Here is a 24,810-nt window from a genome sequence, read left to right as displayed (position 1 = left end):
CTGGACCCTTACAGTATAGACCCTTCACTGTCCATTTTCTGCATATGCTTTGCAAACACACAGAAAAAAACCCAGACATACATGCTGCTTAAACACACATTCACAGGGCTGTCAGGCAGCAGGGTCCATCAGAGCAAGCGCACAGGGCTCGGGCACAGCAAGTGCACACAGGTTATGGTCTTTAGAACCTCTCATTAGCTGCTCTCCAGTGGACTTGGGCAGAAGGAGGATTTGCGAGTCACTTCTCTGTAGTGCTGATTCTCCCCTGCTGGAGGAGACACGGACGACTAACCTGAGTATCTGCACAGTCCTGAGTGAAACCAGAGCTTTAGTTGTGCAGCCAATGCCAGGAACTGGAGTACAGACCTCACAACAAAACTCCAGATCTGGACCGACGGCAGCTGGACCATATGCCCACACAGAACAGAACTTCAGAGGCTGAGCGAAGCCAGACCTGAGCAGGAGACCAGCAGCAGGGGCTGGGGCAGCTTCTCCTCCCAAGACACAGAGCAAGGGCCAGCTCAGTTGCACCAGTGCTGGAGAAACACATTGAACCAGGTCTGCCAATACCAGTTACCTTCACTGAGGAAGCAAAGACCCTTGCTCCCGTATGAAGTCGCACTGGGGAAAGATCAACACCCATGGGGGAAGGCCTTCACGCCCGCTGGTCCCATCAGAGGTTGCAAGTAAACACAAGCCTTTCCCAGTCCTGCAGTCTGTGCTCCTCATCTCCCTCATCCTGCTACTACTGTGGGGTTAAGGTGGGCTAAAAACCCAACTGTCACCAGCACTGAGAGCAGCAGGCAGGGGAGGCACTGGGGCAGGTTGGGGTCTGGCAGGGGCAAGGGTATGGGATGTTCCAGCCTCCAGGATACAGGGAGATAAACGGTCAGTATCATCATCATTATCAGCAGCGCCCAACCTTTGTGTTGAACTAGGAGGAGCAAGACTTTCACCTGGCCCTGGAAAGAAAGGTAGAGATGGGGATGGTGGCACTTTTGTAATGGGGAAGAGGTGGGAGGAAGAGACCTACCGAGTGACTGCTGGGGCAAAGGAGTAATGGGGCCTGTTGCCCCCTCCTCAAAGACCCCTTGCCCTGGGAGCTTTACCTCCACATACTCATCTCTGCTTTGGTCCCCAGCACAGTGCCAAGCAAGGGGCTTGTACCCAAGTTAATAAGCGGAAAGGGGAGACTGAGGGCATGTCCAGGGCCTCCTGGAGGGACTCTGGATCTGTCAGAAGCAGCATGCTTTTGGAGTGATTTATTTTCCCCCAGGGTTAAGGGGGATGAGGCCCATTAGTCAGGAGGGACAGAAGCATGCTTCCTGCCACCTCAGCCTCTCCAGCTCCTCTGGCAAACCCAGGAGCATTAGGTCCAATTAGCCCCTGGCAAACAGCCTGAGGGTGGGTCCCTCCGCAGCATCCCCAGGAAGGCCCAGAGGAGCAGCACTTCTGAAGAAATCAGCACTCATTAGTCACTGGGGCTAAATGACATTATCTAAAGCAGCACCAAAGCTTTGCAGGCTCCCGCCATGCATCCTCCAAACTAGAGATCAAACAGCCAGCAGTGACCTCCATCCCCCAAGCACAGCAATGAGCTGGTCCTTCAGTTGCTGGCCACATCTGTCCCCAGATGGTCAGATGCCTTAGCATAGGGGCAGGATCCAGCCTCCAGGCAGCTTTCCAGAGCCTTCTCAGAGGTCTTCCAGCACCCTTCCAGAAGATTTATGGAGGTTTCCTGGCCATCCTCTAGAATTTTCTCTTTATAGGGGTTTTCTGCTGTATCTTCAGAACATTTCTAGAGGAAAACACAGCGAGCGGCAGAGCTGGGGAAGTGAGGACAACTCCCAGATGTCCCTCCTGGTGTCCCCAGCCTGGCACACATGGCCTTTTTCTTTCACAGACATCAAAATCTCCTCTAAAAATCCAACTGCCCAAGCATAACCTTAGTGCCTGGCTCCAGAGTAGCAGCTCAGAAATCGGTTTGGGGCTGTGTGAGGTTTCTATGTTTGCTTGTGCCAAGGGCGCTCTGGGAAACATCATTGCCAGAGATAGGCGTGATCTTACAGGGACAAGAAAATCATTTAGCAGAAGAATTAAGTCTTCTGGATGGTGCCCCAGGCAGTACACGGCTCAGTGTGAATTGCTCTGTGCATACAGATTTACACAGCCACACAGAACTAAACCTGTAGCAAGCACCAGGAATACACTAGCTACTCTGAAAACATCTGTTCTAGTATCAAAGGCTGAGCAAAAGGTCCATTGAATAGAAGCAGACTGTTCACAGCTTGGCCAAGGCACCAGTATAGGACTTTAGGTCCTTCTGAGCCAGCTATTCCTAGCATTTCCACTCAGACTCTAGAGATCTCCCAGCGATAATGGCAGGTTGCTGAGTGACCTGAAATGAGGGTTTTTTTCTCCTCTCAATGTCCTCCCCCCTACACAGTATTTTGTAAGAAGACACAAGGCATTACTAACAAAGTACCTGAAAAACTCCATGTACCACACCATTTGGTACCAGTAGAATGTGCAGGAATAAGGGACCCAGGTACCCATTCAGAAGGAAGGGATTACAGCACCTGAAAGACTTACACAGTGTACATTTATCCAGTTTCCATTTCTTGCACCACAATTCTCACTTTGAATGTCCATGGGATTGAAGCAGTGATCCCCTCTTTGTTTCCAGTTTTACTGACAGCAACATTGTCTGTAGCTATTTCAGGTTCATTCTTGGCTCTGCTCCATGGGAGAACAGATCTGGACCCTTAACTGAGACATTTCAATTTCAGGGACTTCTGATTGAAGCCTAAGACTCAAAATTGGCTTTTGGCCCCACATCTCTGCTCTGTATTGCTTAAGCTTTTCAGAGAACAATAGCAGACTATTCTATTGCTACAGTAACATTCGCCAAAATAAACCATCGGCTGGAAAAGCTCCCATGCATGATTTGTCTTCCGTTATTACTGATGCACATGAGCTTGTGGTATGTTCATATGGGGCAAAATATTCTCAACATACATACAATAAGACCCTCATTCTGTTTAAGTGCTGTTCCAGCTGATGCAGCTTTGTCCAGCATTTGGCTTACAGCTGACCATGGCTGCAGGCTCTGGCTCGCTGGTGTGCATCCTTTGAAGCGTTCCAGCTCACCAGGTGAAGGGCTGGCTGCAGCGTGAATGGTGGAGCAGCATTCCTTCCTTCTGACTGCTGCTCATTCCATACCTCTGACTGTAAATCCCCCCTTGGCTAATGATACACATCAGAGTAACAACCTGCATGTCCAGATTCACATCATCTAGGCCTGTAATGTTTTCTAGCTATGCTCACATGAGCTGTTATGCTCATATTTGGTGAAAGCACACAGGACAAAGAAAAGGGAGTCTGTGAAATAAAGAGAAACATGGCCTCATTTCCCCATCATTAACACCCACAACCCTGCTGTCAGCCCCACACCATCACATGAATACCAGGATGAACAAGGGGGAAAATCAGCGCAAAGTTAGTATCACAGAGGTAATTTGGATGTGGACCTCATCTGGACAGCTGCTGTCAAGTAGAGACCTGCCCTCTCTGTAGCAGCAGTGCTGTGGCTGGGCCAGATGAGAGTTGGTGACCTTGCCTAGCCTATGTGAGTGCTCAAGAAAGTAGAGATCTACACAGATCCTCACAACTCTACAGAAGAGCAGTCAGTCCAGCTTTGCTGGAGGAAGATGCACAACTTGGGTTGAGTTTTTAACATTTGGAGTGAGCTGTTAGGCTTCTTTTTTCTTTTTTTTTAAAGCAGCAAGTTTTCTGTCAAGAATTTTTAATATATTTATTTGAAAACAAGGTTTTGTGAAAGAGTACACTAAATAGCATATATCTGTTCTTCAGCCATAAAACACAGACTATCAGTTTTAGCTCAGCACAGATTGGGGCTGCATGCACTGAACAGCAGATCTTGAGAGGAAGGTCTTCATGTCTGTCTTTCTGGTATCAAGCATAGTGTCTTCTTTAGAGGCCATGACCCTGGAGGAGGGGGGAAGAGAAACCAGAAAAGCAAATGTATTTAACTAAGGCTTCTTGTGGTTGACCCCAAACACTCACCCAAGCCTGCCACTGATGCAACATTTACAGATTTTAACAAGAAGTTTATTTTCCTGCTCATCCACCAATTCAAGTGCATAATCTCTGCTCTTGGGAGCACTGGGAAATGCCAGCCCATATTTGGAAATAAAGCAACTGGGTTTCTGCCGCTCACTGAGAAACTTGCACACCAGTTCAGGCACTTTAGCCAAGGAACCTGAGAACCACACAATTCACTGCCTGGAACAGATCTACGAGTCAGGTTTAGAGAGCACCACAGAGCCCATGACTGGAGTGTCTTTAAATTCTTCTAAGAACTGCTGTGAAAACAATACAACCCCAGAAAGGAGACTAGTAGTTCAGTTTCAACCAATCCTGCCACACTGAGGTCAAGTAGATGACAGCTTTGTTACATAAACCACTTGCCCCTCTGGGATCGTTTTCATGAGCTGATTATTCCCAGCTCAACTGCTGCCTGTAAACCCATGCACGGCTCTAACTCTGCCTGACAAGGCTCTACCCAAGAGCAGCCAGGCCTGCGAGATTAGAAACCAGATCCAGTACAACCAGGTCAGGCATGACCCAGAAGAGTAGATTTCTCTTTTATTGCTGCCAAACTCTTCAAATCAGGATAAAGCATATTTCTGAACCTGGCGCAGAAGCTGTCAAGGAGCTAAAACGAGAGTGCTAGGTGTTGGTAATTGCTTTAGCTGATCCAAAGAGGCTTTTCCTTCATTGGTACTAATAAAGGTGACTCTGCACAATACACTGTACCTCAGGTCTTAATCATCAATGTACTCAAAGGGTTCTGGTGGTTCAGGTTCCTGCTCCTCTTCCTCAATCTTCGGACCGTGAGCTGCCACAGGTTCAACCAGCTCCTCCATATCCTCACTGGTGTCCTTCAGAATGATGATGCCTCCGATGGAAAGCTGCAAGACAAACACAGTGAGCATTAGCGCTGCTTGCCTCTACCTCATGGTGGAGTGTTTGTGGCCACAGCATTTATCCTTGGTGTTGTGGTTTAAGCCCAGCTGGCAACTAAGTACCATGCAGCTGCTTGCTCAATTACTCCTGCCCCCAGTGAGATGGGGAGAACTAGAAAATAGGTAAAACCTGTGGGTTGAGATAAGAACAGTTTAAAAATTAAAATAAGTTATAATACTACTAATAATAAAAAAAGGGAAACAACAAAAAGAGAGATAGATAAAACAAAAAACCCAAACCAACAAACAACAGTGATACACGGTAACTTACCACCCGCTGATTGATACCCAGCTTGTCCCTGAGCAGTAGCTGGCCCCTTCTGGCCAACTCTCCCCAGTTTATATACCAAATATGATGATCTATGGTATGATATATCCCTTTGGCTAGTGCAGGTCAGCTGTCCTGTCTCTACTTCCTCCCGACTTCTTGTGCCCCTCCTCACTGGCAGAGCGTGAGAGACTGAAAAGTCCTTCATCAGGGTAAGCATTACTTAGCAACAACTAAAACACTGGTGTGTTATCAACATAATTCTCAAACTAAAGCCAAAACACAGCATTGTACCAGCTAGTAGGAAGAAAATTAACTCTGTCCCAGCCAAAACTGGGACAGCAGCCCATATGACACACCTCAGCATCAGTGAGTTTCAGAGAGCAAAGCATCTGACACTCACCTGGATCCCTGCCTGGTGAGGGGATGGCACAGAGTCTATCCAGGCCACCTTTTGTATTTCCACTATCTAAGTCTCAGTTCAATAGAAAATGGCATCTGGATTCACAGCTTCACTCCAGTTCCAGTCTGAGGCTTTCCACGTGTAAACTAATCGAACCATAATTGCTTTATAAGGCTCATCTTTTCAAGGCAACAAAGCTTAGTGAAGCCTCTATGTGTAGCTGCCTCCCAAGAGGCTATCTGAAACAGAGCATAATCTGATCACCAGCTTCCACCAACTAAGGAATCCTATTTAGCAGAACCTCATAAAAAAAAAAAAAAGGAAATTAATTGCAAAGATCACAACCAAACATCCTGGCAGGCTGAACCAAATTTGTGTCTCCAGGACTGAAACACAAGGTGCAAAGAGGCAGTGCTGTGTCATGCCTGTCTGGAATCAGGGCTTTGACTACAGCAGGATTCCAGGCTATAAACAGCATTTAAAAGAGGCCTTTTACTCTGGCATTCCCCAAAGCAGAGCAAAGGTCTGAAACAACTCCATTTCAAAAGCCTCCTTGGTTACACACCCTAATCCCAGCAAAACCCCACACTGTTCTGTTCTCTTCAAAACCTATTTATGGGAGTTTAAGGCTGGAAACTGCACTCCCCTCACCAAGGACTTGACTTCTTTTGAAACTGAAGCAAACAGCTAGGTGACCTCCATATTTCAGCTGCATGAGTGGACAATTAATGGACCACGTAACAGATCTTCCCAATCCAAATGTTGCTTGGGTCACCTCCTCTTTTTCAAGGGTAGAAGCTAAAATATCCTTCCACAACTTTGCTCAAGGGGATGATGCACAGAGAATTCCAATGTGCTGATACTACTCCAATAAACCAATTTATTAAAAACAATTACTATTTTCCTGGAAAAAATATTACTTCTTCTGAACATCATTTTCCCCATGCATAATCTTGCAAAAGGAAAAAGTCCAGGGTGTTATTTCTTGAACAAAAATAAAGGCCAGAAGAATTTGACTCAGGAGATTTTGAGGTCAAGAGCAAGCTTGTTAGCTTTGCAATATATTTGAGCATCTCATGTAAAAGTTAGTTATCCCTTAGGCTTAATGCTAAAAACATCTTTTCCATCATCCACCTCACAACCACATGCCATCTCTCGTGTGTTAAGCAAAGATAAAGGCACTCTTTCTAAGGTGAGACTTAACTGAATATGAAATCTGTTTACTGGAAAACCCCTTCCATTTAGCCATAAATCCCACTGCAGGATAATATAGCCCCAGAAGAAGTTGTAATGTATTTCACTGCTTTGGCAATACGTCTGTACAACTTCTCACCCCATTGTAAAAATCACGGCTCAGTCTTTATGTCCCCAGCAATGTCATTAATACAAAGTATGTCCAATTGGTTTCCATGTCACAGCATGTCATATGTAGAAGAAGTTAAAATAAAGCAGCATTAGCCTGGTGAAAAGTCTGCAGCAGCTCTGGCTTTCCTACAACTAGAACTGCATGTGATCCTTTGGAGAGAGAGAGACACTAAAAAGCAGGTATGACAACAGTGCAGTTGCAAAATCTCTGTCAGACATTACAGTGATACCAGCTGAGAGTGGCACTCTCACGGACATGCACAACTTCTGAGTCCTGGCACAAGCCCAGCCCTGGGAACACTGTCAAACACATGGACTATGAAGATGACACTTACTGGTTTGAAAGGCTGGTATCGGCAGCTCTCTGTCATAGTGAGAACTTTGAGCTGAGCAGGCATGACTCTCGCTGGGTTGTCCAGAAGCTGGAAGTTGGGTTCAGGCTCTTTTTTCTTTTCTTTTTCATCCTTCTTTTCTGTCTCATCCTGCAAAGGGGGAGGAGAACATCAACATTATTTTAACAGTAATATCTAACCCTTTCATAGTTCAGGAGGGTATAGGAAAACCAGGCAGCAAATCCCAGACTGTGGTGAGAAACCGTTCTGCTGAGGAGCAAGCTAACACCTATCTATCAACTGGCACACGCAATGCCAGCATGGATCAAAGTGCTCTCATCAGGCAACGCCTCACTCTCAACTACAGGTGAAATAAGTTCAGCAAGAGGTGGCAGTGGAACAGTTTATCTCTGGGTTCCCTTTCTAATACTTTTTCTGCAAGCTCACCACTTTTTGGTCACAACTGAATATTCTCCAATATTGTTACTGAGCACATGAAAATTGCTAAAAGTGGTCCTTGTATTTTTGCAGTTATGAAACTATTACTGACATTTCACATTACTGGTACAGACAGGAACTCAACCAAAACGATCTGAGCTCAGTGACTCCCCTAAGGAACTGCAGTTAACCCCTCCTTTACAAATGACTCAGCAGCTAGAGGGAAAAGTTCAGAAGGAAGAAATACAGCATCCTTCATGTACTTAAGAACATGGATTGTGTTTTCTCCTTTGCTCAGGAACATCTGAGTGCAAACAAAAAGGCTGCAGAAAAGATGGAAACAAACAATAGGAAATAAGCACGAGCCCCACTACATGCATGACACGTCCTGCAAACCAGACAGGACTTTCTCTGTCACGGTGACTGCTCATTGCTGTGCAGATCTCTTGGAAGCTACGGATTACTGGTCATATAACAGGCATAAGAGAAAAAACAGGAAAGCAATTATACTTCTAAAACATTAGGACAATGGCAAAACTCTCAACTCAAACACAGCAGGTGGCAGCACACTCCCTTTTTACTATCCTCATTTTTCTGCTCCATTCAACCAATAAAACTTTTCAGACATCTGGAGTGTACAGATACAGACACAACACATGAATCTTGTAATATATTGCTTCCTCTCAACACCTGTACTTAACTGTATGTTGTAGCAATTTTAGAAGAAACATACATCTGTTCAGTGCATTTTGCTTAGCATATAGTGCTGCAAGAATAATTCAAAGGAAAGGAAGTGTTTGGTGACAAGGAAACTTTGGTAAAGGAGCAAAATGAAAAAAAACCCAGAGGTTCAACCTTGCATGCATGAGATGATTCATTTTCGGAGCCAACTGGATAAAGTCCAGTGCCTACAACATGGCCACACTTAGCAGGCCTAGGAAGGTTATTTTACACATACACCTTTGATCTTATGCTACACTCCCTTTACATACTGTTTGTGTATTTCTTTTTAAAATTAAAGAGGCCTAAAATTCTCTGACCATTCTGCTTTTCTCACATAGACATTAAAGTGGAATCAGAAAAGTTTCTACTGAGCTTATCAGCTTTGGTACAGCTTTTGACACCATTTCCACTGGAGACACTGGCTGCTTCTGGCTTAGACAGGTGTACCATCCTCAGCATAAAATCTGGGTAGCCAAGCCCAAAGAGTGAAGTTAAATCCAGTTGGTGGCCAGTCACCAGTGGTGTTCCCAAGGGCTCAGTACTGGGTCCACTTCTGTTTAATATCTGTATTGATCTGGATGAGGGGATCGATGACACTACACTGGGTTGGGAGCGTTGATCAGGCGGAGGGTAGGAAAGCTCTGCAGAGGGATCAGGACAGGCTGGATCAATGGGCCAAGGCCAACTGCATGAGGTTCAAGCAGGCAAAGTGCTGGGTCCTGCATCTGGGCCACCACAACCCCATGCAATGCTACAGGCTTGGGCAAGAGTGGCTGGAAAACTGCTCAATGGAAAAGGACCCGGGGGTGTTGGTTCAGAGTGGCTGAACATGAGCCAGCTTATGCCCAGGCAGCCAAGAAGGCCAATGACATCCTGGCCTGTAACAGAACTAATGAGGCCAGCAGGGCCAGGACAGTGATCATCCCCTGTACTGGGCACTGGTGAGGCTGCACCTCGGATACTGCGTTCGGTTCTGCGCCCCTCACTACAGGAGAGACATTGAGGTGCTGGAGCAGATCCAGAGACAGCCAACAAAGCAGGTGACAGGCCTAGAGCACAAGTCTTATGAGGAAAAGCTGAGGAAAGTGGGGCTGTGAAGCCTGGAGAAAAGGAGTCTCAGGAGACACCTTATCACTCTCTACAACTACCTGAGAGCAGGCTGCAGTGAGATGAGAGTCAGTCTCTTCTCCCTAGTAACAAGAAATAGGACAAGAGGAAATGGCCTTGAGTTGAACCACGGGAGTTTTAGAATGGATATGAGGAAAAATTCCTTCACCAAAAGGGTTCTCAAGCACTGGAACAGGCTGTGCAGGTGGGTGGTGCAGTCACCATCCCTGGAGGTATTTAGAAGATGTGTAGATGCACTGAGGGACATGGTTTAGTGGTGGACTTGGCAGTGCTAGGTTAATGGTTGGACTTGATCTTAAAGGTCTTTTCCAGCCTAAATAATTCTATGATTCTGTAACACATTTTCAGCTTACAATTATTCTTGGCATATTTGCATCTGTTTCAAGAGCACAAAAGGAAGGGTCCTTTGTTAGGGTACAGCAAGAATTTAAGCTGCCATATGTTTTCCAAATTACAGCAACCACCAAGAATTCATTAGCCAGCCATTTCTCTATCCCTCAGCTTGCTGCAGGATGACACATTACTGATAGATGAGGATGACAAGTTCTAGTGTCAGGTCTATGAGCTGAAAGAAATCATCAGAGAACTGAAGCAATCACCATAACTACTGAGCAGCATATGGACTCTGTGCTCCAAGCTCAGCTGGTTCTGAGCTGGGTGTGAATAGATGTTTGACATTTTGATAGATGAGCAAAACACGTAAGAGATTGCTGCCAAAAAAGGCATTTCAGAACAGGGAGTTAAGCATGTGAAAAACAGAAAGTTTAAAACTCTTCAGTGCTCTCAACTGACTTAGACATCACCAAGCAACTGCTACAACACTGAGTCCCAAGGACATAAAATTCTTAAGTCTTTTTCCACATTAATAACAAAAGTACATGGATAAAAGATAAAATTCCTTTGGTCTACAAACAGTTGGCAATGAAATAAAGCACAAAAGGTTCATGCAGTTAAAGGCACATAAATTTGTCAAAATAAGCTTCTGCCTTTAAGGAATTCAGTTACTTAACAATACTGAGGAAGATTTATTTCTCAGAAATAATACCACCTCTTGCTTTTAACAGTGCACACACACAATGGAAAGATGCTAACCTGTGTATGCAGTACACTGAAAAGCAAGTTAATGCTTTGCTCAGAACTAACACAGGTGGAGGGGGGTGCCAGCTTTCATGACACACCTTCCAAATTTATAAGGATACATTTAAATTTCAGTGTTTGCACTCACCACTTCCATCTTCTCCTCTTCCTTCTTCTCTTTCTCCTTCTCCTTTTCCTTCTTCTTGGCTTTTGCAGTGATGGACAGCACAGCAGTGGAAACCTGGATATTTCAACAGAAGAGGTATTCAGCATAACTGCAACACCATGCCCTGTGCTTCAGCTTCCCAAACAGGGGAACAAAATGAGATCAATGTTAGGTTAGTTCTGTTAGGTTAGTACAGGTGTCAGTGAGACCAATTCCACTTCTTATCCACTGCTCTTCTTAAAGGACAAATACACCGAAACAAATAAATGGCACATACGGGAGAAAAAAAACCAAACTGACATGAATGCAGACAGGCTGCAGCCACATAGGAAAGAGAACAACTTAATTTTGAGAATAATCACTGCCGGTTTTGGTGTCTATATGAGACATATATTTAACAGAGCAGCAAACTGAATTTTTATTACAGGAAAACCTATTGCTGGGGTCTCCAATATAACGAAACATGTATATAATACTCTTTAGAAATTACCTAAAGCTGTTCCAGTGTCCTAATCAGACAGCTTTGTTTCTCACTGATCTAAAGAAGTGGATATGCATAATGTCCTATGGAGGAGCCCTCAGGAGGCTTTGGGACTCCTGAGTCAGAAAGTACTCAGAAGCAATACTCAAATACAATAATTCAGCTTGTCTCCCTTCCAGTGAGCACATCTCTCTATCCACAGTAACTGTCTCTGTAAGGCAGTAACTTCCTGAGAGAGACAGGAAGCAACCACACTAGCCACGTTGCTGGTAAAGCTTTTTAGGCTGAGGGCTCTTCACACATTTTCATTGTGGTCAGGAAAGTTTAAAAGAGAAAGGATTTGTCAAATTCCCAGCCTATTTTAAAGGTCAGAAAACAGCTTTTGCTTTATCAGAGCAGTGAGGTTTGCCTTTCATCAGAGTTCATTTCTTGGTGGCTCTGTCCTGCCCAGCATTCAATTCCAGCAAAATGCTTTACAGTTCTCACACAATGTCATCCATCAGTATGACATACCTTAGGTCTCCACTGCTGCAATTGCTCCCTAAGGGCTGCTCTGCCTGCTGCTGTGGCCTGCTCAGTAGCTTTTACCATCCTGCGCCAGGAGACAAATTGCTTCCGCTATTGTCCTGCTTGTTACCCTACAGGTCCCATCTCTTCTTTTTCAATACCTATTCTCAGTTCCATGTTCACCGTTTTGCAGTCCATGGTCCTGACAGCTACTATTCTAGTGCATGGGCCCACTCCCCCAAGACCAGGTACACTTCTGCCCTTCCATCTGGGACTATTTGAGAAGTGTCACACCTAATATTCTTGATGTTTGTACTACAGTAGCACTTTGGAGCCCAACTCATCAACAAGAACCCTGCTGTGCTAGGCGCTGTGCAAAGATGATACACACATACAAATCAGTAGGGCATGGAAAGCAGTTTTGTTTTGTTTTTTTTTTTTAATCAGTACTTCTGGCTTGACCACTGGAGACAAGGGAGGTCTCAGCAACTGAGTAGCAAAGTACTTGTATGCCATGATCAGCAACAGTCCCAGGCACAGCAGGAAAAAATAGCTAGAATTCTCTTTCAGAGACAACAGTGCCTGCCAATTCTTCTTTCGCTCTTTAGATTCCCTGTTAGTGCCACTAAAGTCAATGTTTATACTAGGAGAGAAGGAGTCTTTACCACACAGAAAGCTAGCCCACATACCTTTTCTTTCTCCTTTTCCTTTGGTACCTCAAGAGGTGGGGGATATGCAAATGTGGACGGCTTACAGTTGGACTTGTACTGGACTTTTGGCATCTAAGACAAACAGTTAAAAACATTATTAGAGACAAGAAAAGCAGGGAAAAATAATCTACAGCAGAATAATTACTTTAGCTTCATTTTCCTTCGAGCAGAGACAAACACAGATCCTCTAAAGAATACAAGCTTCCCCTTCTACCCCTCCGGAAGCTGAGTAACTGTTATCAGTGGCAACAGTTCACCTAGAACAATGTTATTTAATTATTCTATAATTCGACTCTGGCAAGCTCTCCTAGCCTTCTCCATACACGCTTCTCCACTCTATTCACACCATGCCTTGTTTTCACTGTTTCAAAGATTTTGTGGTTTTAATGTTATTGCTGTGCCTGCTTGTATGAACACAAAATTAGTTTAACATCTAAGACCTGCTTTCTCAGTGCACGCTAGAGCAAACCAATCATTGCCTAACATTTACCTCTTGCAAAAGGACAGTATGTTTTGGGGGTGGGTTACCAATGTCACATATTCTTATACTCTCGACTATTTACATAAGCATCTTCTGAGAGCCAATCCAAATTCTTAAACTGGATTAATTTCTGCAGTATCTCAAATCTCTTCCTTTGCAAAACATCAAGAAGCAACAGAACAGGGGCTGCTCTGAGGAAGCAAGGTGGGTGTGGTGCAGCCCATAACGTACATCCAGCCTTGTAACTGGCTTTAATGTGCAAGCAAAGTTCTAGAACATCACTTGACCTATAGCCATTTGGGCTCCCTGGAAACTCTAAGGAATGGGGAGAGGGAGTCAAAATGGCAGTTCAGCTTAACAGCTAAAAAGGTGCTGAGCCTGTTACCACTGAGGAGGTGCAGCAATGCAAACACAGGGAAGTATTCAGGACAGAGAGTGGAAAGAAAAAACAGCCCTCTCTCTTTAAACAGCAAGAACTGAGAGTGGTGTGTAATTTGACTTCATGCTCAGCCTGAGACAGCTGAAGAAGATCAGCCTAGAACTCTGAGGTTTTGGTCCAGGGGCTGCAAGCCAGTATGCTTGCCCAGTCCCACAGAGGGACTCTGAGAGCAGCCCAGCCCTATACATGCTCTGTGCATCACAGAATAAGGCTGCAGCAATGACAGGAGGGTGCTGCACACCCCTGTGCTGCCACATTCACAAGTTTTTTTTGTGGAAGTTGCTAGCTCAGCTCTTCAGCACAGAAGACCCTGGATGGTACACAGCTTGCAGCAGCCACAACACAGCTCATCAGCTGGAAAAGCAGATGCATAAGAAAAGTGCAGTACCAATGTCTGCTTGGTTTAGTATTTATTCTCCAAGGAATCCAAACAAATCCTGGTTTCCCACTGCTAGCTTTCCTAGGGGAGAATATAACATAATTTATGTGGGAGGGCAGCGGGGCAACATGCTATTATTTATTTAAATAACCTTGACCTTTCTGGAGTGATGATGAGGTGGTCTCTGCCCACATAGGCTGACTAGAGTTCCTTTCTTCGTAAGCTACTTTGAAATAAAGAGGTCAAAGTCTACTCTCTACATTTTTCTTGTCCCTATTCCCACCACCAGCTCTCCAATTTAAACCTGCTTTTCAGACTTCTTCCAGTTAGAGCCTCTTCTGACACAAACAAGCTGGAAACATGCAAAGAAAACTAACAAATCCATGCACACCCCTCTGAGACCACTCGAATCTTCCAAGCAGCTATCAGCACCTTTTCTCCTCTCTGCTTGTTACATACCTTAAGATCCTTGTTAAGGCCAATGACACAGGTTGGGGTGAAAGCCAGTGACAAGAAGTGTGACAGGGGGAACCAGAACCAGAACTGGGTGAAGACCAGAACCCCTACCACAGAAGGCATGTGAGTATGGCCTGTCCTTGACTGCAGTGAAATAGTTACGTTATGGCCCCCTGTAAAGAATCATAAATGAAGGAGGTTAATGAATGCATTCCTGGGTACTCCACAAAGACACCTGAGCAATGCATCTCTAAAACAGCTGCTGTGAAGGGGCTGCTCACAGTGCGCAAGCCAGGCCACAGTGCTGTCAGCTTTGTCCTCTGGAACACACCTCCTGCCATCACCATGATTTCAGCTTACAGAGCAAAACAGGTGGGCAGCTCTATCTGATAGGTATGACCTAAACACAATCAATACAGCCTGCGCACACTTATTTTGCCAGGATACAGGTTAAACAGAATTACAATGAAAAAGGCAGGGAGAGAGGAAGAAAAAGGCAAACCTTTGCTGTAAGCAGTTTTAAAACATAGCATATAGATGATCCTCAAGACAAGACTCACAAGGAAAATAGTGCATATAAAGCAGTGCATACAGAAACTTTTCTTTCTGTGGCTGCCTCCCTGAACTGTCAGTTATTCAGAAGAAATATGCCTAGGTTTTTATCCTACACCATCTCACTAGAAAAAAATGTAAACAGCAGCAGCTTCAGAAGTTGCTTCTACAGGTTATCAATCTAAGCAGCAGAGACAAGCTCCTGCAGTCTTTGCAGCAAAATTACATCTCTGCCAGACAACCAAGTCCTAGCTTTGTACTTTCAAAGCAGAGACCAGAACAGCTCCATACGTTGATGTAGTGCAGAAACATCCAGCTAGAAAGCAAACTGAAAGATCAAGTTTGCAGACAGAGGGAGAAAGTGTTAATATGATCTTCAGTCTTCTGATGAACACAGTGACTTGGGTTGCAGAGAGCACCAGGCAAGTCTGTTACTGCACAGGGAGTATGCAGGCATAGGGAGGTTAACTTTGTTAAAATACAAACACTCCTTACAAAGTCAGGGCATTTTGCAGCTGAAAATCCCAAGCTGGAGTAACACTGCCAGGCCTCACACAGCTATCTACCTCGACAGTGCCAGGCAGCAATGGAGCTGATTTTTAAAGACAAGCAAAATTAATTTTTGCTGCCAAAACTAATGAAAGCCCTGAATGAAGCAGTAATCTCATCTTGGGTATCTGGCAGTGTTAGTCCCAGGAGAATCAATGGAAGATGGAAGATTTTGATGCTCTCCTGTAGGATACTCTGCATACATACTACCTCCTTGCTTTTCCTTTTGTGGTAGCAATAGATCTGCTGTTTGACTAAATAACTCCTTCCCACCACCTCTTTGAAGAAAGACAATGATAGGTCTCATCTCTTACTACTGTTAGGTCTACTCTGCTTCTCATTATTTTCTCTCATAACAATGTCTTGCCCTTATACTTGACTTTGCCACAGCATTAAGGAGAGACTGACTGAGGTCTTGTGCTATCCTTTAACATGAACATATCAAACACTCTGCACTCAAATTACTGGTCTTCTCCCCCATCTTTACCCTGAACTTTTCTTCACTGCATTGCTGTATATGGGCCAGGTCAGTAATCTGCAGATACTGCGGATCAAGTAGACCAGTGAATGTTGCACAAGCAGCTTAACTAGATTTTATCAAACTTTTGGACTTTTATTTTCAGAATTTATGTTAACCTTCAGAATTATATTATCCAATCTCTGGCATTTCCTGGATGAGTAACAGATTTCATATTCAAAAGATGCTGTCATGCTACTTCTTTCTGCTGTTTTACATCCACACAGCCCACCCTCTCTCACTGGGTTTTGCAGGGAGCAGGAAAGGTGGGGAGATATGATATTGCACAACTGCGATTTATCTTCACAATTAAGTAGCCGCCCTGACAGCCTGGAAGGGACCACATTCCAGGCTTTTGCCCAGATGGATGAAAGCTGTGACATGATGCCTGTAAAAAAAATTCTAAAAACCAAGAAAAATTTTCAGGGTAATACTACAAAGTTCATCTCCCAGAATTTACATTGCAACTATGGCAAGGTCTGATGAATTAAAGTGGCTGTTCTAAAGCCTATGAAGATTTGCTGGCTCAAGTTTAATGTCAGTTAACAAGAGGGGGAGTACAGTAAGCAGACTGTACTCATCCCCACTGATGAAAAGTGAGCTCATCAAAGATGATTTATATACTTTGATGAACTCACTTTTTACATAGTCGTGGTGGCACTTGGTAATACTCTGGCAGCGTAGCCCAGACAGCACAGCAGCACGACAGCCATTAATATGTGACTTTGTGGACTTTGGAAATTAGTTTCCAAACCTTGCCAGGCAGCATCCCATTTTCAAACAGTATCATACCCTTCCTTTCTCTATCAGTGAACACAATCCATTTCATCTATTTAGTGAACGAAGACAACCGGGACTATTAGCAGCACACCAAGAAGTCAAAATCTCACAGGACCAGCCATTAAAACACTGGCAGAGTTGATTGCAGCATGCACCAGCAAGCTGATTCATATAGGCAATGAAACACAAGGTAGCTCTAATCTAACGGACAAAAACATGAGCATGGGATAATGGGGTTTCTTCCTAACTACCAGAGACTTAGACCCAACTTTACAAGAACAGCTCATGAACAAGGGAAGGCAGATGAAAGGTAGGAAATTAAAACCAAATTCAACACGTGGGAGAGCAGACCTTATGCGTCAGTTTATATTTTGTAATAAAGTTTTTAACATCCAAAATATAACAAGATGCATATATGGAGAGACAGCAATGAGGAGACAGGAAACTCTTTCCTCTGTAATTTGGATGACACTTTGTTTTTCATCACTCATTAAAAATATCTCCAAACTGTGGAAAATCAAGTACATTCACCATCGGGTTGTCTACACCTTCTCTGGCTTCAGTCTGCACTGCCCAATGCCACACTCTGTTCACAAGCCATTGCACTGCTGAAACCACCCAAACCTTTCCTAAACATGAAGAAAAGATTTTCCACATATACTACATAGGTATTTGTGTAATGATTGTCACTCCTTCTTTTTTCTCACTGATTGAGAAATCTGGCATTAAGAACTAGAGAAGATACCTAGAGTCCAGAGGGCAATAAATTTTTCAAGCAGGTAAAATGCTGATATGTATTTAAGAAGAGTATATCCTTTCTATAGCTTACATTTACAAATACATAGTCCAGAAAATAAAGCATAATGATTTTGCAAAGAACAGATAGGGATTCATCAGCTTGGAACAAAAGAGCATGTTTGTACACAAAGGGGATCATTATAAAAGTCCAGATTTTTGGAGGGGAAAAACAAAAAACAGAAAACCCCCTTAAGTTAAATTTAGAGTGTCTACATTTTTCTTATTTTCTTAAAGAAGCAAAAATGTAGCTGTTGGAGCCTAACAATTAGACAATAACCAAATTCTTCGTTTCTACTTCAGTGTTCCCAAGGTACCCTGCCCCACTATGAAAACCACTGGTCTAATGACTGCCTCATTGTCCGAGAAAAATAACCCACCTCCTGTGCATCATTTCCCAGTTGTGCACTGGAAATCTTGAACTTTTAATCAAAGCCTGTCACTGGAAAAGAATTAAGACTTCTCTCCTTTCTCCCCACAAAAAACAACAAAAAAAACAACCCAAGAAAAACAAACAACCTAAACTCAGTTGCCCCAACTATGGCAGATGACACAAAGAACCTTTTCTTCCTCGTAGTGATAATTAAATTCTATAGCTCATTGTTTCAGATAAGCACTTGTATGGGAGAGATAAGGAGAATTTATTATTTCAGGAGGCTCTAATGAAAGTGGCAATAGGTTAAGAAAGGGTGTTTGCAGCCTTCCCTTAGCAACTCAGCAAGAAATAAAGAGGTTAAAGTTGGCACAAATTCACATGTAGTTTATTAAAACTGAATGTTTCTGGTTTCCAAGTCATCGTATAATACATGAGTGACACAGGAAGCAAATAAGGTTTTAGCTGCATTTTTATGATTTAATCTTAAAGGTTGGAATTTGAAGCAGGTCTGTACTGCTGAGAGAAAAAGTCTAAGCCAGCTGGGCTCTGGTTTCCCAGCAACACAGTATGAGTATCGGCATGACCAAAATTCTACTATTTATTTATTCTAAAGTTAATTTTTAATTTATTCTAACAGTCTTGTGCCAAGAATATTGCTCAGTCTGAGCTCCAGGAGAGGTACCTGACAGGCAAGAAAGACAAAAAAGGAGGTTCCTATTGATTTCTTCTCTAAGTAGCCCTAGTCGCAGGGCCCAGAGCAGCCTGACTGACACATGGCCACCAGGAAGAAAGATTTTTAAGCATGCTTCCGTGCTGTATGGCTTGGAGATGTAGTAATTTCATACAGACACTGTGTAACCACAATGCATGGTGCTGTGCTTAAGCCGTGCACAGAGACAAACATATTGAGACAACTTTGCTTATGCACCTTCATGACTAACCTTGGTCTTAAGAATACAGGCAAAATCAGCTTGTTTCTCTCTACCACAAGGAATAAGGAGATGCATGGCAAGAAAAGGCCAGAGCACGAGACACCAGAAGGGAAAAACTGCATTTGGAATCCTAGAAAGTGGGTGCTATTCACAGGCACAGCACTGCACAAGTCTTGACTCTATCAGGAAGAAAAATTCAAAGCAAAACTGCCTGTCCTCTTTGCTTAAAGAAACATTCCTCGATAGGTCCTGCAATTCAGTCCTTGTGAAATGCTAATGCCTTTAGAGAATCCTATCCCTTGCTCAACATTTAGTCATGAAATTGATGTTTCCTCCCTAGAAGAAGGTAGCAGTCTGTGAAGCTAACTGGGTCTTCTGAAGTAACAGAGGCAGTTAACTATGCTTCCCTCTTTGTGCAACACCTCTCAATCAGGAAAGAGGCAAAACCTAGTTATTAAAAACATATTTAATACGTACATATATATTTAAAAAAAATGGCTATATCAAGTTTTAACAGAAAAAGCAAAATATGAGTACTGGATACCACAAGGTTTCCAAATTTCTGGAGCAGGTGCTTACTTAGAAAAATAAAGGAGCAACCTATCAAAGTATATATCCATCTTCAGGGTTACAACAAACTTAGAGCAAAAAGATCATACTTGTCCAGACTTATGGACATGAATTCTGCCCCCATGACTGGGTTAAGTCTCTCCTAAAAGAAGCACACTGATACAAGCTGAAACTATAAAATAGGGTTTATTTAATTAGCTAAATGACTTAACATTTGAGCTGTCTTCTGCTGTTACACGACAGGCATAAATCCAGCACTTCATCTCTCAAATGAAATTTGCAATTACAGCTATTGTAGCCAAATAAGTTTAAGAAACTTTGACTGCTTTAAATGTTTGGGGAATTACCTGCATCCAAAATGCCTTGTGCCAAGATTGCTCCGAATTTTGCCATAACATCATCATGCTTATCATTGATCACTTTGGAATAGAGTTGTCTGAATTGGCTGACCTGGGTAAAAATGAGAAAAAAATAAAGATTATAAAACTGACTGCATGGGTCAAATATTCTGTCTTTAGCAGAGGCATCCTAGATTTCTGCATCCTAGAATGACATTTTTTTTTCCAACAGCTTTAGTCACTAGTGTTACAAGTCATCCCACTAATAATTAATTATTTTATAATTTATTTTAATTGATAATAACACATCATTAAGTTGTTTTCCCCATTTGAAGATACCCAGCAATTTTAAAACTGTCAGGATGAACATGCATATCCAAATTTTATATGCCTTATAGGAATAGCCTGAGAACTTCTGGAGTACCACTGGAAGACGAACAGATAAGTTTATAGCAAGAACTACTACATGTTCTTAAGTGCTTGACATTGCAACTGTATTCAATTTCCTTCAATTCTTACTGCTGAAAATCTCAAATGTATTCCATTTTTCCTGTACAATATTTCTGCTGTATTGATAATGCCCCTGTGGTGAGTCATCAGCAAACTGTGTTACTTTTAAATGAAAATCATTAATGAAAATATTTAATAAATTAACAGCTTATGCCTTGGTATGTTCACCACAATATCTTAAGTACACAATAGTAAGGGAAACTGCTAAATCTTTGCTCATACTATTATCACAGCTTCATCTTTCACTGGTTCACTAAGTGTTGAGGAGACAGAACAGTATCACATGCAGCAATATCTAAGGCTTTATCTCAAATTAATAACTTATTCTCTTAATATATACTGTGAAGCAATAATACAGCTCAATTAACTTCTACAGATGAAAAATCAGACCAGAAAATCCCGATCAGCCAAAACATGGGAAGCTGCATGACATTCACAGCACGTCTGAAAGAATCTTTATACCTCTTCCCTAAATTAATTTTAATTGAAATACCACTTGACTTTCTGTTCTCTTTTTTTCTGTTTTAATACCAAGCCTTCACTTGACATGCTCAAAAGTAAAGGACATCTTCCAAAAAGGCTTGAACAAGGTTCTCCCCACTACTAGTCTACTTTGATGCTGGTATTCCAAGTCCTCTTCCAACACTTGCAGCCACAGATGAGAGGACAAATTTCTAGCTTAAGGCAGTAGGGCCAGACATAGGGCAGTTCCTAGTACTGAAAATGTAGTTAAAAGTTTCCAAGTATAAAACTCTACCACCACACAACCCCCTAGCCACTTTTCACATCCAAAGAGCATGTGCCTCTCCAGGGACACCAGCGATATTTGCTCAGTGACAAGTGTCTAAAGAAAGGTGCTACTTTTCAGCTGTGAAACATGCTTGGTGTCTGCTATAGGCAAAGGGGCCAAGCTCCAACACTACCATTAGGAATGTCCTCCTGCACAGCCTCTGATGCTCCCAGTGAAGGGAGGCTTAAACATTGAAACTACAATACCTGGGAGGTCCTTCTGGCTGATAACAGAACCTGGCAAAGAGGTGGTACCCCTCCATGCAGGACACCACAAGCTCCAGAGCTGTGCTAAGGTTGAGCAGCACTGAGCACCAGAAGCAGCCTTCAAGCATCAGTCCAGCACATGTGGCACTGGGAATCTCAAACTACTTAGAGAAAGAGTTTCTGCACCCACGAAAAACACTTTTATACAACCGAGGCAATGCATGTGAACTGTGCTGGGAATAACATTTTGTTACACTAGAATTCATCAAGGTCATCAACAACAACAACAACAAAAAAAAGATCAAAACAGAAGATCTGACTGAGAGCATAAATTAGGCTGCAGAGGTTTCTCAGCAAAGCATGAGATCAAGTTCCCAAGTAAAAGCACATTAGAGCCATGAGGTAATCCTGCAGCTGAAGTAATGCTAGCAATAAATTTCACCACATTTTATGTGTGAATTTTTTGACCAGAGGCAGTCTGAAGTTGAGACCATACCTTTGAGAGATTATGTCCAATGTCTGGGATGGAAAGAAAATAAAGGTTGCCTCTCCAACCCCAACCTACCAGCTGCTTGGCTGTTCTACATACTTAGTGAACAGTTCAGATGAAAACTGCATATTTTCTGCAAAACAGTTCTCAATTCTTGTTAACTCACCACACTGTCTAAAACATAACCAGTCTTAAAAGAACAAATACTCTCCAGTTAATAACTTTCCTGCCTTCACTCTTTCAACTACTATAACCCAGCGGTAGTGTTACCTCAACTCATTCAGCCCCTATGGCATCTAACCTGATGAAATTTAAATCAGTCTGTAACAGCAGAAGGCACTAACATTCATATATCATGAACTGCTAAACATGACTGTATTAAAATTACTTTGTTTCACACAAATGGACAGTCTCACAACCATGAAGCACCACAGCAGTCAGCCACTTTTAAACAGGAGCAGCAAAGCTTAACGATAAGGAGGAAATTCTTTCCTGTTAGGGTGGTGAGGCACTGGAACGGGTTGCCCAGGGAGGTTGTGAATGCTCCATCCCTGGCGGTGTTCAAGACCAGGTTGGACGAAGCCTTGGGTGATTTGGTTTAGTGTGAGGTGCCCCTGCCCATGGCAGAGGGGTTGGAACTTGATGATCTTAAGGTCCTTTCCAACCCTAACTATTCTATGATTCTATAAAACAACGCTTCTCCAGTACAGTACAAGACATTCATTAAAACCATTTCCATTTTTTTGCTTCCATTTTTCAGGCTAAGTCCAACAATTTGTGTGCTAACAATGGTTCTCTGTTCACCAGTTTCCCTCTGCTTTAAAAATACCTTAGTTACTAGTTCATGTCCCCAGAAGGAGCTGACTTAAAATCTCTTTGCATTTATTAAAGCTAAGACAAAGGAGCAATGTACATTTTCAGGGCAGCCACAGACAAATGTGTGGAAGGGAGATACTGCATGCACAATAAAGGGTTTATTCTGGATATACTGACCACACTCTGCTCTTGCTTCACTCCATTTATGCTTTTTCACGCTCTCCTGATTTTTATTTATAAAAGTTTACTCTGAAGTTTACACATTTAATATAAATAGTTTGTTTCTTACGCCTGACCTCATGTACATTGCAAAAATACCTTCGTTTGCATTTGCAGCCTGGAACAGGGCCTCATCCAGTATCAAGGGCAACCACATGCAGAGTAGGTAAACCAAAGCCTTCAGATATTATTTGTGACAGACACAGAGACACTAAAACAACATGTAAAACTCTGGGTGAGCTGAGCAGTACAGTTCCAGTGCTTCTGTTTACATCACATCACTCTTGTGACTCTGGGCTCAGCTTCTCGATTTGTAATATTTACAAAAACAGAGATGTTACAAAGCTCGTTTAGTGGACAGTAATCTGTAATTTACACTGTAATCAAATCTTCAGAGTTCTTGCTGGGTGAAGCAAGAAGACATTCAGCAGAACTGCAAATATTCACTCTGCCATCTAAAATCTGGTAGAGCAGCACCTGGAAACAGAGGGCAGAAACGCCTTGCTCAGGAATGGCAAGGTAGGTCTAGCAGAGGAAGTCATCTACCTCCCCTGGTCATGGTATGCTGCCCCTGTGAGTACCCTTTCCTAATATGCCTTCCACAGCTCTTACTCATATGTACATTAGTCCAGAGCAGATGAATAAAACATCTGGGCAACAAGTCCACCAGGAACACCAGTGGAAGCAATAGTTCTACGAAAGGGTGGGAGACTACCCCTCCTGGACTTACAGACCAGGCAAACCCAGATTGAAAGACTGCCTCAACACTCGAATGCACAGCAGACCTGCAGGTTTATTCAGGCTGTTCCTATAAAGCAAATGTTTCACAGGGATGGTATTTTTGACCGGATCAGATCCCAGCTGAAAAACTTCTTTGCTGTTGGGGAAAGTCTGCTTTGGCAGCTCTAGCTGCAGTGGTTCATCCTCACATGGAGTCACTGCTCCATTTCTTTGGAGAAAGCAAGAGCAGTAGAGACAAAAGCTCAGTTCTGCCTTTGCTGTTGGGGCACTCACCTCCTACAGAAAGGAGCAAGATGTCAACAGACTGTAATTTCTTAAACTGTTGAAGCAAAATCTGCCTGAGTTTGTCTCGCACAGCCCTTTAATCTGCTATTATTTTTCCTTCAGACCACAGCAACAAGCACATCTCAAACTACTGAATGAAGTTTATTTAGTAAGTTATGAAATCCACAAACTCTGTTTCTCCCTTGAAATCTTCAAGCACTTTAAAAATTTTATAGCATTTGGAAATGCTACGAAGAAATTTATTTCGGTGACTTCCAGGAGGAACATTAAAACGTAGGCAGTGACTCATTTTGTTTTTACTAACAATACACACACACCATTCTGGTAATCAGCGCTGGCCAAAACAATACACCACTGTTTTCAAATGAAGCCAAATGTGCAACCTTGGAAACACTGAGGAAACAACACAGGCTTTAAGATGTGAGAATGGTTCAACACCATTTCCTACCACAAACCTGAGGGGCTGTCATTTATCAGGTTATTTAGCACTTCTCTCTCCACCAGTCAACATTCATGCACATGAAGCCCATGATATTGTGAAGACCTAGTAAACAGCTAGGGAAAACAGGGACTGGTGATGTGTCCAATGTGGTTTCTGCAAATGCAAGTTCTTAAGAACAAGTGTATTTAGGAATCTGTTATTAATAAAACAGGTTTTAAACTGCTTGTACGTTCTGCCTATCTTCTTCAAAAGTTGAAGTTATTCTGCATCCGTTTGCTCTCTTGAAAGAGTAGTGAAGGTGCTACTAGAACATAACAAAAAATCATTCTTGCATCCTAGCAAAACCTAGTATTTAAATGAAAGCAAAAAAAAAAAAAAAAGGCAATCTGGTTCTGGTTTCTTTACATCTTAAAGATAGTAGGCCAAGATGATCAAAGAGGATGGAGGAAAAGCCTTGACCCTGCTTATTATCTTCTCATTTTGCCGATGACTATCCTAACA

General features: G+C 42.9%; 1 protein-coding gene across 1 annotated transcript in view; it reads right to left on the bottom strand.

The window, feature by feature from the left end:
* Window positions 1–3,800: 3,800 nt before the first annotated feature.
* Window positions 3,801–24,810, bottom strand: part of PSMD1 (proteasome 26S subunit, non-ATPase 1) — a 69,877-nt gene continuing 48,867 nt past the window's right edge. Inside the window, exons 19-25 of the mRNA XM_061452262.1 lie at window positions 19,820–19,922; window positions 14,405–14,574; window positions 12,626–12,718; window positions 10,931–11,023; window positions 7,420–7,566; window positions 4,840–4,994; window positions 3,801–4,008 (exon numbers count right to left, since the gene is read on the bottom strand). Of these exons, the coding sequence (XP_061308246.1) occupies window positions 4,848–4,994; window positions 7,420–7,566; window positions 10,931–11,023; window positions 12,626–12,718; window positions 14,405–14,574; window positions 19,820–19,922 (753 nt within the window). The 3' untranslated portion in view covers window positions 3,801–4,008; window positions 4,840–4,847. The remainder of the gene's footprint in view (window positions 4,009–4,839; window positions 4,995–7,419; window positions 7,567–10,930; window positions 11,024–12,625; window positions 12,719–14,404; window positions 14,575–19,819; window positions 19,923–24,810) is intronic.

Source organism: Pezoporus flaviventris, unplaced genomic scaffold (assembly GCF_033815535.1).
Source record: "Pezoporus flaviventris isolate CSIRO_AGI_PZ_B2104156 unplaced genomic scaffold, CSIRO_AGI_Pfla_v1 ptg000013l, whole genome shotgun sequence".
Taxonomy (NCBI): domain Eukaryota; kingdom Metazoa; phylum Chordata; class Aves; order Psittaciformes; family Psittacidae; genus Pezoporus; species Pezoporus flaviventris.
This window is presented reverse-complemented; position numbering and strand designations above follow the sequence as displayed.